The 13,235-nt window shown below is 45.3% G+C and overlaps 1 protein-coding gene across 5 annotated transcripts in view; it reads left to right on the top strand.

Annotated features, from left to right (window-relative positions):
• The first annotated feature begins 862 nt into the window (after positions 1–862).
• Igf2bp2 (insulin like growth factor 2 mRNA binding protein 2) overlaps positions 863–13,235 on the top strand; it is a 109,311-nt gene continuing 96,938 nt past the window's right edge. For 3 of the 5 annotated variants that reach the window (XM_038345437.1, XM_038345436.1, XM_038345439.1), the window contains exons 1-2: positions 863–1,040; positions 2,521–2,581. In XM_038345437.1, the coding sequence (XP_038201365.1) occupies positions 863–1,040; positions 2,521–2,581 (239 nt within the window). The remainder of the gene's footprint in view (positions 1,041–2,520; positions 2,582–13,235) is intronic. The other 2 variants (XM_038345438.1, XM_038345440.1) reach the window with 1 other exon arrangement.

Raw genomic sequence — 13,235 nt, forward strand, 5'->3', positions numbered from 1 at the left:
TCTGCCTCTTCCATCCAGAACTCCGGGAATGTCTCCCAGGCTCTGGAACCGAACCGACCGCTCAGCCTGGCATCCAGCGTCGCCGTGTCTTCGGCTGCCACCTGGGCCGCCGCTGGGCTCAGCTCTGGCTCTCCTTTCTCTTCTTGGATGGGAAAACCGGGGCCCAGAGCCACGGCAACTTTCCTAGGATACACGGTCTGGGGAGAAGCCGGTGTGGTCTACCGTCCTTTGACCACATGCGCCCCCTTCTCCAGGAACCCGGCTCTCAGCGATCCGCGCATGGCTCTGGACTCGCGGGGGAAAAGTTGTCAGCCGTGGCGTGCGCTTCTCACCTCGCTGTGCACTTCACCGGCCTCACGCTCAAGCCCGGTCCACCTTGCACACACCCCGCCCACGCCCCCTCTCTCCTCCTACCGCCCGCGAGCCGCCACGCAAAGCCGCTCCCGGTCGGGTCCCTGCTCGGGTCGCCGCCGCTTCCGCCCGTCCGGCGTGCAGCCTGGGGAGCGCCGAGCCATCGGAGCGCGCGGCGCGGGACGGGCTGGGCGCGCACTCTCGGCGGTGCACACGCGGTCCAACTCTCCGGCGAGCGGGGTGCGTAGCACGTCGCCGCCCCGGTACCGGGAGGCAGAGCGAGCGCTTTGTCCGCGAGCCCGCCCGGGACTCTGCCCCGAGGAGGCAGCGGCGCCGAGTCCCCGCCTCCGCCTCTGCCCCCGGGCGGGCCGGGCCGGCCGCGGTGGGGGGAGCCAGGCTGAGGGCGAGGGTGGGGGCGGGGGCGGGCTCAGGAGGAGAGAGGAGGGCAGCAGAGGCGGCGGGAGCGCCGGGTGCCGGGCCGGGGGAGCCGCGGGCTCTCGGGAAGACGCGGATGATGAACAAGCTGTACATCGGGAACCTGAGCCCCGCCGTCACCGCCGACGACCTCCGGCAGCTCTTCGGGGACAGGAAGCTGCCCCTGGCGGGACAGGTCCTGCTCAAGTCCGGCTACGCCTTCGTGGACTACCCCGACCAGAACTGGGCCATCCGCGCCATCGAGACCCTCTCGGGTGAGCACTCGCGCGACCCACGCCTCGCCGGCTCGGGACGGTGGCAGCGGGGAGGCCGAGCCCCACGGGCCGCGCCCGCCGCGACTCCCGCGCCCGCACGCTCACTTCCACGCACCAGCCCCGCGCGACTCTGGTGGCGGGCGGGCTTCGGGACGGCCGGCTGCCCTGCCCCCACAGCGGGGGCTACCCTAGACCCTCGGGCCTCAGACTCGGGGCGACCCTGTGTTCCTCCGGGGGTCCCAGGGCTCGCTGGCTTCCTAGGAGCGCCCCTGGCGTGCCCAGCTGCTCCTCGGAGCTTCCCCCGCCCCCACCTTTGCAGAGTCCCCCGTTTTCCTTTTCTCTGACCCTTCTAGTGCCCTCTTTGCTAGGGGCCCCCCATATCCAGCATCTCCCCTCCTGGCCAGACCTTCCTTCTTCCCATGCCTCGTGCCAAAGACCTCTCGCCCTCTGCCGTCTCCTGAGCTGCACTCTCCTTTTCGAGACCCCCCCAGTCTCCTGGCCCCCCACTTTCGGCAGCTCCTCGACTTTACCTACTGAACCCTTTGAGGTCCCGGGGTTCCCCCTACCCGGCCCTTGTCGGACCGCACATCTCCCTCAGTCTTTTCCCGAAGCTCACTTCCCTCTCGCTGGTCTCGGAAGCGCTCCTATTTTTCCCTGAATTTTTTGTCCGATTTTATTGAGAAGAACTCGGGGCTGGGGGCTTTCCGCCTCCCGTCTCCCCGCCTCCTGCTCGGCCAGAAGCACCTTTTTACGAGGTACCCTGTCTCAACTCGGTGGGGGCCCGGGCTGAGAACCGGGAAAGAGGCGACCGGGGGGCCCGCGAGCGCGCTGGAGCCCAGACGGGAGTCGGAGCGCGACACTCGCCTGCGCGCGCGTTCCCAGCTCGCATCCCGCACACGCATGAGACGAGCCACGCTCCCCGGGCCTGCGACCCCCGATCCCGCAGGGAACCCCTTCCTTGGAGACCTGTGCGGCGGGGTGGGCTGGCGAGACCTGGGGGGGGGTCACCCCAAAGTAGGCGGCCACAGAGCTGGGGTCTCGTGCGCGTGACCCCGGGCCCCGCTGGCAGGGAGGGCGGTGGGGTGGGGGTGGGGGGCGAGCGCCCTGGAATCTCGGGGTCCTCGGGTGGCGGAATGGGGAACTGGGGGCCGGAGAAGCCGTGGCGCGCCAGCCCTTCAGCTTGAGTTTCAAATGAGCTCATCTTTTCAAATTGGCGCCGCTCTTTATTAAATGTGTTTTTCCGGTTATGCCATCCACAGCTACACCTGGGGTCGGAACCGGGCTTGTGCCCTTTCCACCTGGTCCGCCACCCGTGGCGCCCACTTTTCATCACAGTTGGCGCTAAGTTCGCCCAGCTGCGGCCGGGTGGAGGACCCCTTAAAGGCTCCAGAAGGCGGAGCCCGAGCGCGGAGTAGTGAGCCTAGACCCCCGCGGATTTGACTCAGGGAGGTTCTGAGAACTTTAAATTTCTGTTTTAAAGGTAAAGTGGAATTGCATGGGAAAATCATGGAAGTTGATTACTCAGTCTCTAAAAAGCTAAGGTAAATATATTTTGCCTAGTTTCTTTTTTCTAACCCCCCCCTCCGCGATTGGTTTTCCATACGTGTAACTAAAAAAAAAAAAAATGGTCAACTTTAAAAAATAATGTCTGTATGTTTTTTTAAAAGGGCTTCTGTTTGTTAGTGGAGATACATAGCTTAGAAAGTTATTATTCTTTTATTATTATTTTACTTTCATTATATAAGGTGTTTTCTGTGCTTGCAAACTGTTTGGTGCCTAATTAGGGGTCGAGATGGAGAACACTAGGTAGATTCAGTTGGCTGTGATCGATTAAGTTGTTTATCATAAATTGCCTTTCACCGAGAACTCCCGACTGCCATCCCTACCCCCCAGCACAATAGCAAACTTCCTGGGAGATGTTTAGAGTAAATATTTACTGTGTCAGTTGAATTGCTTAACTTGATCATGCGACTAATTACTTTTTTTTTGCATAGTTTAGTGACGAATAATAGAATAATTCAGTAACTAAGGGGTCAGTATTTTGCGTGGTATTCTAAAGCAGTAGGTTGTATGGGATGCAGGGAGAAGCCAGACTTCAATAACTGAGGCAGAGGGGCTGTGCTCCTGAGCACTTTGCTGTTCTTGTTGCATTAGAGAAACGCTGGAGAATAAACAATGTCGCGGTGATATAGTTAGCTATTGTTAACCTAGGAGTAACGCATTCTTTGGGGGCTGGGTTTCCCCAGTGATTTGCTAGTGAAGAATGAAGGAGAAAATCTTTGGGTAAAGCTCATTGTGGACTTTAAATTGGGAGGGGGGATGTTTACCTCCTCCCACGTGTCCTGACTTACTTTACAGCCATTAAGGAAGTTTCTTTGCATTCGTTATTAAGTATGTGAACTTGGGAGGCTAAGTCTGATTTTCCACCTTCTTAGTCAGAGGTTAAGACGCAGGATTGAGAACATTTTAAAACAAATTGATTTTAGAAATACTTGGCTGTGCTGGAGGGTTTTTAAAAACATTGTGAGCTTATTTCCTCATACGTTTTAATGTCATGGAATCTCTGTACATGACTGTGCACCACATTAGAAAACTGTTTTAATACTTTTGTTTTAGAAAAAGTTAAGAATTAATGATTTGCAGTTTGGGTTGTATTACTGAGTGGATTCTTATGTTGAAAATGTATAGCAGCCTTTCTGTAAATTGTTCTGAGTTTATGTGGTTTCCTTCAGTATTACTATTTTGGGGGATGGGTAAGGGAATGTCTTCTGGGATGCTAAGTAGTTACTGTAAGTTTAAACCATTCGTCTCTCAACAGTTGAAGTTTTGATGAATACTGTTAGCCGGGCGGTGGTGGCGCACGCCTTTAATCCCAGCACTCGGGAGGCAGAGGCAGGTGGATCTCTGTGAGTTTGAGGCCAGCCGGTCTACAAGAGCTAGTTCCAGGACAGGCTCTAAAAAAAGCTGCAGAGAAACCCTGTCTCGAAAAACCAAAAAAAGAAAAAAAAAAAAAAAAGAAAAAAGATGAATACTGTTAAAAAGAACCACTGAGAATGTTTAATGCACTATGTATCTCTAAATATTTCACTCTGTTGGCTGTCTAGCTCTTGTGAATCCTTTTGGAGGTCAAAATTAGCAAAAGTCAATAGATTTGTAATTGGGGTTATTTGATGTCCCCTTATTCCATGATGCAGTGTATATCCTTTAATTTTCAAAATAAGTGAAATGCTAGCTTATTTAAAGTTGTTAAGATCACCCAGAACTTAGCAACAAAAAGACTATTTTGGCTTTTTCTTTTAAAATGCAGAGGTTGTTTGTATTTTGGCTGAAGTGTCACTTAGGTAATTTTATTCTGCCATAGCTCAAAATTAGTTATGTCACAAGTTTTAGTATAAATTGTTTAACAGTCTAGGGCTTATATAGTCCTAGGAATAAGTGGATTTCTTTGAATGTGTTGGTGATATAAAATAACCAAGAGGAAGACCCTCAGAGCCTGCCGCTTGGTTGACTACACCTGAAGACAGTTAATAAACCAAAGGCATGGGTAGCGGCTGCTGGAGAGGGGGGTTCTATTTTTGACTGATGGTTTTAATCTTTTTCCTCCCCCTTTATTTCAAATACAGACGTTTCCTACTTGCACTGCAACTTAAGGGAGAGAAAGCTAAACTGGTTGGAATTGGTTAGCTAGACTCAGCCCTCTGGGACGAGGTCTTCATAATTCTGGGCACAACCACTCTGGTGGCTTTAAAAAAACTAGAATACAAAAAAAAAAAAAAAAAAAAAAAACTAGAATACTGTGACATTTAAGACCTAAGCTTTCATGTTATACAGTGATTGTTTTATTGTTATTTTGTTGCCTTTCCATGCAAATTGACAAGTTGGAAGTAAATTTGTGAACATTTGGTCAGTTCTATATGTGGTTTTTGTGTTCTGTGGAGCACAGGGAAAAACAAGCCGTGCTCTCTTTACCTCCTTGAGAAATGACTCAGTGTTTGACTGCTAATTTTTTAAATATCGTGCTTGGCTCTTTGAATTCTCAGGAAGCTGTTTTAATGCCTATGTTCCCAATAGGAAGATAGGTGTTGTTTTTCTAAAGCTGATGATAGTTTGTAAAATGTTTTAATCTTCATTTGTGGAGTCATTGGCATGCTATTTGCTTACTATTGGGTCTTTTGTTAAATCACATAGCATCATTTAATACACATGGCTACACTGTAGACAGACTAGACACTACTGTTTCTCAGCCACTCTGGAGTAGAAAATTTTTTTTTCTTTTTGTTACTTATGTTTCATCCATCTTAAGTGCAGATTGTTGGTCAGTAAGCCATACATATCATCTGTTTCTCTTGCATTCTACTTGGTTTCAATCTGCTGAATAAAAATCTTTGGATTGTCTTCTATATTCATATAGTACCTGTGGGTTAGAGAGGGAAAAAAACTGATAACTTTAAAAGTGCTGTGAAAAGTTCCAGAAACTTCCTTGGTAGAATTTTTATTTTGGTTGCTGAAAGTACACTTTAAAATTCCCATATACACACATGTACACGTATTGGACAAACGGTTTTGATCCAAGACATGCTTACTTGACTGTGCTTTTGTACCTAAAGCTGAATGATTCTGTGCGGAAACAACTTTAGGAAAAAATGCAGTATCTACCCACTTCTAGGAAGTAGCTGATTGATGCCATTTTCACTGGGACAGTCAAATGCTCCGAGGTGCTGTAGGGAAGCTATGAATCTGTCTTTCATGAGTTAGAAATCAGTAATTGTGTTCTCCAATGCAAATGAATTTGGTCTCCTATAGGAATGCTAAAGAAAACAGTATCCCAATTGTATTTTGCTTGTATGTACCACATTGTGTATAGCTGAATTAAATACCAACCCCCCCCAAAAATCCACCCAACTTCAAGTCCTCGCTGCAACAAAGGCTTTTTCTGCATTAATTTTTAATTTTCTAGAAACAAAGACTTTATTAGTTTTACATCTTATAGGAGTCTTCTAATTCAAGTGTTTGTTGAATTAGAAATTAATGGCTGGACTTAATTACATATGTGGAAAGATTAATACAGTGCCATATATGTTATCAAACTGTAAAGTCACTTTGATTTAGCTTTGAAGTTGCAGTTACACATTTTCAAAAAGGTGAATTTTTTATATTGTAGAGAACATACATTTTCCTGATCTCTAAGAAATAGATATTAGGGTTGGAATAAAAATGGTAAAAAAATTCTTGATATTTAGATAATAATGTAGCCTTAAGATGTTTTTAAGAGGCTAGTATTTAACTTTTCATATATTATTTAAACATTAAAAACTAATGAGGTCTACAAATAAAGTATATTGTTTTCCTTTATTTTCTAATTCAATAGTACTATTGAATTAGACTGGTTTTCCAATAGTATCAATTTTAAATTGGAGGCAGCAATTTATAGAGGTATTTAAATTCTTAAACTTTAGTTCTAAAAGAGAATTGATTATTTAGTCCCTCTGCTACATTGTACTTTTCAATAATAACAAGGTTTATTTGCAATTACAGAGAATAAGATGACCCTTTAGAAGTTGTGTGTTTCATTATGTTAAGCTGAGGTGGTCATTTGATGGATGAGGGGAAATTAGTAATATTTGAAGAAAGCCTTTTACATGTAATGGTCTGAAGTATATTTTCTTTAAGAAATGATTTTATATTTTAAAATACACTTGAAAGAGATTAGAAGATTCAGAACTAACTACATGTGAAAATCATTTCACCATTTAAAGTAAACAATATTTTTATGTGTGTGTGCAGGTTGCTTTTCAAGTTCCTTAGTGGGTTGAAGAAGAATGTTAATGATGCTGAATTGTGCGTAAAAGGATAGAGATTAGGGTGTATTTATAACAAGACAGAAAAGCAGTAAAAATAGATTTCTCCTAGAACTATTTATAAATGTTTGATATTTTCTAAATATCTGCTGTCTACAACTGGACCACTATTCCAGGTCTGCTAATGAAACCGTCAAACGTAGATGAGCAATTGGTCATCTACAAATGTATGCATCATCCCTCCGATTCACTGGGGTGCGTGCGTCTTGTGGGGGGAGCGGTAGTTTTTCATAGATCAAGTAGTAAGAGAAAGGGGAGGTCCTTAATTGAGCAGCCATTACTCTGAGTTTCAGTCCAGACAAAGCTAATGAAAATCACCAGATGATTGAAACCCACAAAGGAAATTACGTGTAATGGCACAGTCCCTGCGAGATGCATGGCACTTACAGGTGCTGTCACTCCTGGCCGGCAAGGCAGAGACACCTGCAGTGGCATTTTCAGTGAGCCCGTTGCTGAGAAGACCTGTCCACCTCCTTCATTTCTCTCCAGTTCACTTCTGTGGTGGCTTTCACAGTCTGTCAATCCCCCCCCACACACACCCCAACACACACAAACTTTTCTTCTTTTTTATACACAGGGTCTCCTGATGCAGCCCCAGCTGTTCCTGAGCTCGTGAAGCTCTTTGCCTCAGCCTCCCAAATTGCTGGAATCCTAGGCATACATCGCAGTGCCCAGCTTGTGAAGTGTGTGTTAGTGCATGCGCTCTTCCATTTAGAAATGCTGTCCTAGGAGGGTGTTTTGTTGTTTTTGCACAACCGGTACCGAACCAGTTCTCTTAGAAACAGCATAGAATTGGGAGCTGCTCAGAAGCCATGAGTTTCAAAATGTAATTTGAAAGATTATATTTAAACACCATGCATGTATTTTCTGTTTTTCTTCCTTTCCTTTTTATTCTCCTTTTAAAAAAAAATTTAAATGAGATTGGTGGGCTTTGGCTAAACTAATTTTTAAAAATGTGTGCTTTGAAACATCTTGTCCAAGGCATAATATCTCAAAATATGACCGACTCCTTAATTTGAGGACAGGAAAGTTCTATTTAAGACAGCATGCCTGAACAATTGATTAGTCAGGTTTTATCTTTTTGTACTCAAGGGGAAGAACAGATTAGTTTGGGGAACGTTCAAACAGTGTCAATGAAGAGATGCTAGCGGACAAACAGCAAATACCTGCCAGTAAAGAAAGACACCCCTCCCCAACTTATTGCCATTGAAACATTTTAAATATTTTACTTTATAATTTGGCTTGATGCTTACAAACTTATAATTTTCATTTGGTGGTATGGATGGTATGGGTTCTATTTTGGGCAGCAAATTGCAGAGTGCTCAGAATTATTTTTAAGGTTTTTACTTTTCCCGTTTTGATTATGGATTTTAGTCTGGTTACTTCATAAAATAAGGGAAAGAAATTATTTTCTATTGCAGAAAACCTTAGGTTCTGTTGCTTTCGCTGCCAAAGAGGAGAAAAATAAAATACAAGAATGTGTCTTTAATTTGGTTCAGAGTTGGATGGCATGTTGACGTGGACTATAAGTAGAGTGGGAAAGGATGCTTCTGCATTAGAGGGGCCATCCTTATGTCTGCCATTTCAGGGTATCTCCTTCTGAAGCAGTGGTTCCCACCTCCAGTAATAATTCTGCATTCTCGAGGTGCATTTTTTTGCTTATTTTTTTGATCATCTCATTGTTTATGTCCTTACACTTTTATTTCCTGATACTTGAACTCTTAATCACCGTTTTCCTAGTCTGTCAAGTAGGCCTTTTAATAAGTTCAGCAAGTGAAGTCGAAGGTTTGGATACACACTTTAAGTATTATCATCTCTTCCTACATCTTGAGCGTTTGTTTACCTAGTAAACAGAAAAGCTTGTATGGAGCCATTGCAACAAGAGGGATGTTTGCAGTTTTTCTCGGCATGTATTTATTTAATGCGTAAGTGTGAATTTGCCTTGGGGAGAGGCTTGAGCTTTAGAATTACTGGAGTTTTTTGAGCTGGTGCTGTTATGAGCACAGTACTTAAGAGCATGAGCTGTATTGCGTGTGGCTGCATCTTCAGGTCATACAGTAAAAAAGCTGTATGGCCTCTTCGACAGAAAATCAACTTTTCCTAAGTAAGATTTGGAGAAGAGGAACAATGGACCAGTCCTTTTCTCACGTGAGGAAACTTAGTCTTAGAGAGTAGAGAAATTTGTCTGAGGCAGAGAAAGACATTCAGTTGTAGGGAAGAACCCAGGCAAGGGCTCCGTCACTGATTCTTACAGAGTGCCTCCCTTAACATTTCGTTTTAAATTAATCCACCGAAAGTTTTGGAAAGCCCAGATGCCATTTGGGAACTCTAGAAATAGAGAAGTGCCCTTTGGTAACCACCTTATTCTTAGCATGGTCTAGATGAGCCGCTCTTTGTTATACTGGTTTATCAGAAACTTATTTTATTTATTTATTTGTTTATTCTTTTCAGAGACAGGGTTTCTCTGTGTAGCCATGACTGTCTTGGAACTCACTCTGTAGACCAGACTGGCCTCAAACACACACAGATCTGCCTGCCTCTGCCTCTCCAGTGCTAGGATTAAAGACATGGGCAGGCATGTCATTTTAAAAGCAGCATTAATCCCTGCTTTCAGACAGTATTTCTGCTGGCTTGTTTGGCTCTTGTTTATACTGTTGCATTTTTCTAGTGGTCGCATCCTTTGTATTAAGAAGTAGGAGAAGTAGGAAGTACTAAGAAGGACGGTCCTCACTGGGCACAGTAGCACAGGCCCTTAATCCTGGGCAGAGGCAGGAGGAACTCTGTGAGTTAGAAGCCAGCCTTTCTGCATAGCAAATTTCGGGGCAGCCAGGGCCGCATAGAGAGACCCTGTCCCAATATACCAGAAAACAAAAATAGGACATTTCTCTCAACATTTGAGCCACACAAATTAGGCACTGACTTTAGCTCTGGTCAAGACTGTGCCATTTGGTAAAATTCAATAATTCACCTGGTGGGCTCCTCGTGGCTCAGCTGCTTGCAGGAGGCAGCGCCGTGCTTTCTTTGAGTTGGTAGGAGCTGCCAGTCTTTCATGGATTCACCCTGAAGCTAGTCTTTTTTCTTCTGCTTTATTCTCTGCACAGAATAAGGTCTTCCCCCCTGCTGTGCGTGTGAGCAGAGGTGCCACCAATGGAGCCGAGTTCTTGATGGCATCCTCAGTAACTAAGCGTGTGCGAGTTGCCCTTCGTCTCTGCGTTGTAATGTTTTCCTGAACTCATCATCTTGTTTTATTTCTGTGAACTCTCAGGGTGGTAGTGGTGGGGGGATGGAGGGTGGAGTTATCGAGAAAAAAAAAGTAGGTGAAGGGTTGTTCTAACTCTTCGTGCATTTCTTCAGGCTGTACAGTCCAGGGCGGGATGTGGCATTTTCTATGGAATTGTGACTCAGAAGATGGGGGAGAGGAAGAGAGTAACTAATAATTACGGAGTGGAAGCTGCTATATATGCTAGGCACTGGGCTCGGCCTTCCAGGCCTCCCAGGCCTTCCGCATCCCCACCACCACCCCACCCTGAGCCTAACCCTGTTGAAGACTCAACAGATCCTTCCGCTGCACCGAACTGTTTCATTCAAGGGCTGTCATATCTTTGCAGCCGTGTGCGTAGCTCGACTAGACTAACAGCATCCAGTCAGCGAATAGAGATTCGCTTTGTATGTGACCCCTGTCCACAGTGGGTATGCCGAGAACAGAGGGGGCTGAAGTCTGCTGTATTCACAGTTCAGTGCAGCTGAAAACCAGTTCTGTGAGTACGGTGGCTGTGCTTCCGTCACTCGGGAGGTGGAATCAGGGGCACAAGGTCATTGTGGGCTACGTAAGGTCCTGTCTCAGCAACCACACACACAAAAGATAGAAAGAAATTGAAAGTGCTGGTCATGATTTGAAGGGATGTTTTTTTAAAGCAGTCCTAGAGTAGAGAAATTTATAATTATGTAAAAGGGAGTAAGTGCTTAAAAAAACTAAAATGATTGTAAAGTTAAGTACAAGGGCACACACGTGTCCATGATCCATGTACTTGAGGCGCAGAAGGGTCTAACACTTCTTACCGCAGTAGATCATTCAGCTGTATTCTTTTAAATGTTTATAAGTTGGGAAGGGGAATTACAGAATCCTATTTTTATTTTTTATTTATTTATTTTATAATTTTTAAAGATTTATTTATTTATTATATATACAATGTTCTGCCTGCATGTGTCCCTGCAGGCCAGAAGTTGGCACCAGATCTTATTACAGGTGGTTGTGAGCCACCGTGTGGTTGCTGGCAATTGAACTCAGGACCTCTGGAAGAGCAGCCAATGCTCTTAACCTCTGAGCCATCTCTCCAGCCCCATTTTAAATCCTATTTTTAAAGCCGGTCATCTTATTAACATTAGAAAATCTTGAGCCAGGTGGTGGTGGAGCACATCTTTAGTCCCCGTTCTTCGGAGGCAGAGGCAGGCAGATTTCTGTGAGTTCAAGGCTAACCTGCTCTACAAATTGAGTTCCGGGATATCCAGGTCTACATAAAGATGTGTTTAAAAAAACATTAAAAAAGAAAAGAAGGGAAAGGAAACTTTAAGCCTTTCAGATGTGGAGGCAGAGGGACGAAAAATCTGTGGCTGCCTTTAAACCGGTACTTAAAGTATCTCATGCATTTGTGGCTGTTTTTTTCTGAAGTAACATGAGACTCAAGTTATAGTCATATCACCAGTGAAATGAGATGTAAGAGCTTTGTCTCCTGTAGAGGATAGTGCATTTTTTAGCCATAAGATAATATGAAATGTGTCAAATTATAAAGGATAATCCCTCTCTCAGTTAAGAACCTGGATGAAGCCAGCTCAGGGTATCAGTAGATCTTAAATGCTGGCCTTTCCCAGGGCATGTAGCCTGTCAGCTGCTGAGAGAGAGGCCTGCAGATGCGGCTGTGGGCTTTTGTCCGGCTGGGGACCCTTTCCTTTAGTGCTCCATCATCTTTGGTGGGAACAGCACTACCTTGGAAAATGGATGTTTTTCTTCATCATTGAATATATAGAGTTTTGAAGGACCGTGCTTTGTGCCTCTATTTGTCCCATGTAGATGATGAAAGATTCACCCAGAAAAAGAGTTTAGTCCTTTAATTTATCAAGGAGGGAAGGAGAAAGGGAGAAGAGCAGCTGCCTCAGAAACAGAGGCAACTGGGTCGCTGGCAGCCTGTGGTGCTGCTGTGTGTGTTCTGTAACTCCAGGGTGAGGACAGTCCATGCTTCCAGAGCCCCCAGGACTGAGCAGCTCTGCCACCTTTCTTCCTCCAGTGTGACTGGCCTGCTTACAAAAGGTTTCTTTAAGGCCCTGCACAGACCCCTTCCTTTTCTGCTGCCTTCCCTTGCACTTTGTGGGGTGCTAGGAACGCTAGGTTGCAGTCCCGCTGTGTGCTCTAGCCCCAGTGCCCCTCATCACTGAGGTTTGGGGCAGCTCAGGAGGCACGTGTGTGCTTGCTCAGTGTGTTGGAATGTATGGTCTCTGTGGCACACACTTCCTTGGATTGGTGCAGCTGACACAGGCTTCAAGGGGCGTGGGGCCACACACTGCAGATTTTTTTTGTAAGTGGTTGGGAGATTGGGAAAGAGTTTCTCCCTGCTGAAGGTTTTTCCCAAAGTGCAGTTGCATCCATCCTTTGCAAAGGGAAAAAGATCGCTTTCATTTCCTTGTTAATGACCGAAGGCTAGAAAAGACATCTGCGGCCCTGTTAATCATCTGACTTCTAATCCTGCCAACCTTTCCCTCCCTTCCCCTTTGATTGACAGCGATGCCTCCAGCCAGAACTCTGACACTGTTTGCTGGGACACCTGAAAAGAAGGAAATCAAGAACTTTAGAAATATAGGACCTGTTCCTCCTTTTAGAGAATTAAAAGAGTCTAATGGCTTACGATTTTTAAATTTTAGCTTCTGTTATTCTTAAATTTTTCACATTTTGTTCATCATGAACTATACAAGATGTCAGAGGTGCTGACTGCTGAGTTATTTGAAATAAGACTGAGATTGTTAAAAGGCTTTGTCTTCAGGGCTGTAGAGGCGGGAGGCAGGTGGTGGTTTCTCATGCACTTCTTTCTGCATCTTCAGAGTTTTGCCTGGGAAAAGTTAGTTCTTTTGTTCATTGATTTTTTTTTTCATGATGGTTTGATATGTGTATCTGTTTCAGTAATGCTTTCAAAACAGTGTTTAGATGCCAGAATTGATTTGTGGCTTTAGATTTTTTTTTTCCCTCTTTTGAGACAGGGTGTTTCATTAAACCTAAAGCTATACTGGCTGGCCTGCAAGCTGCAGGTGTCCCGAATACTTGTTTTGTGAAGCCACCTAAAATCTCTGT

Source organism: Arvicola amphibius, chromosome 10 (assembly GCF_903992535.2).
Source record: "Arvicola amphibius chromosome 10, mArvAmp1.2, whole genome shotgun sequence".
In the NCBI taxonomy this organism is placed as follows: Eukaryota; Metazoa; Chordata; class Mammalia; order Rodentia; family Cricetidae; genus Arvicola; species Arvicola amphibius.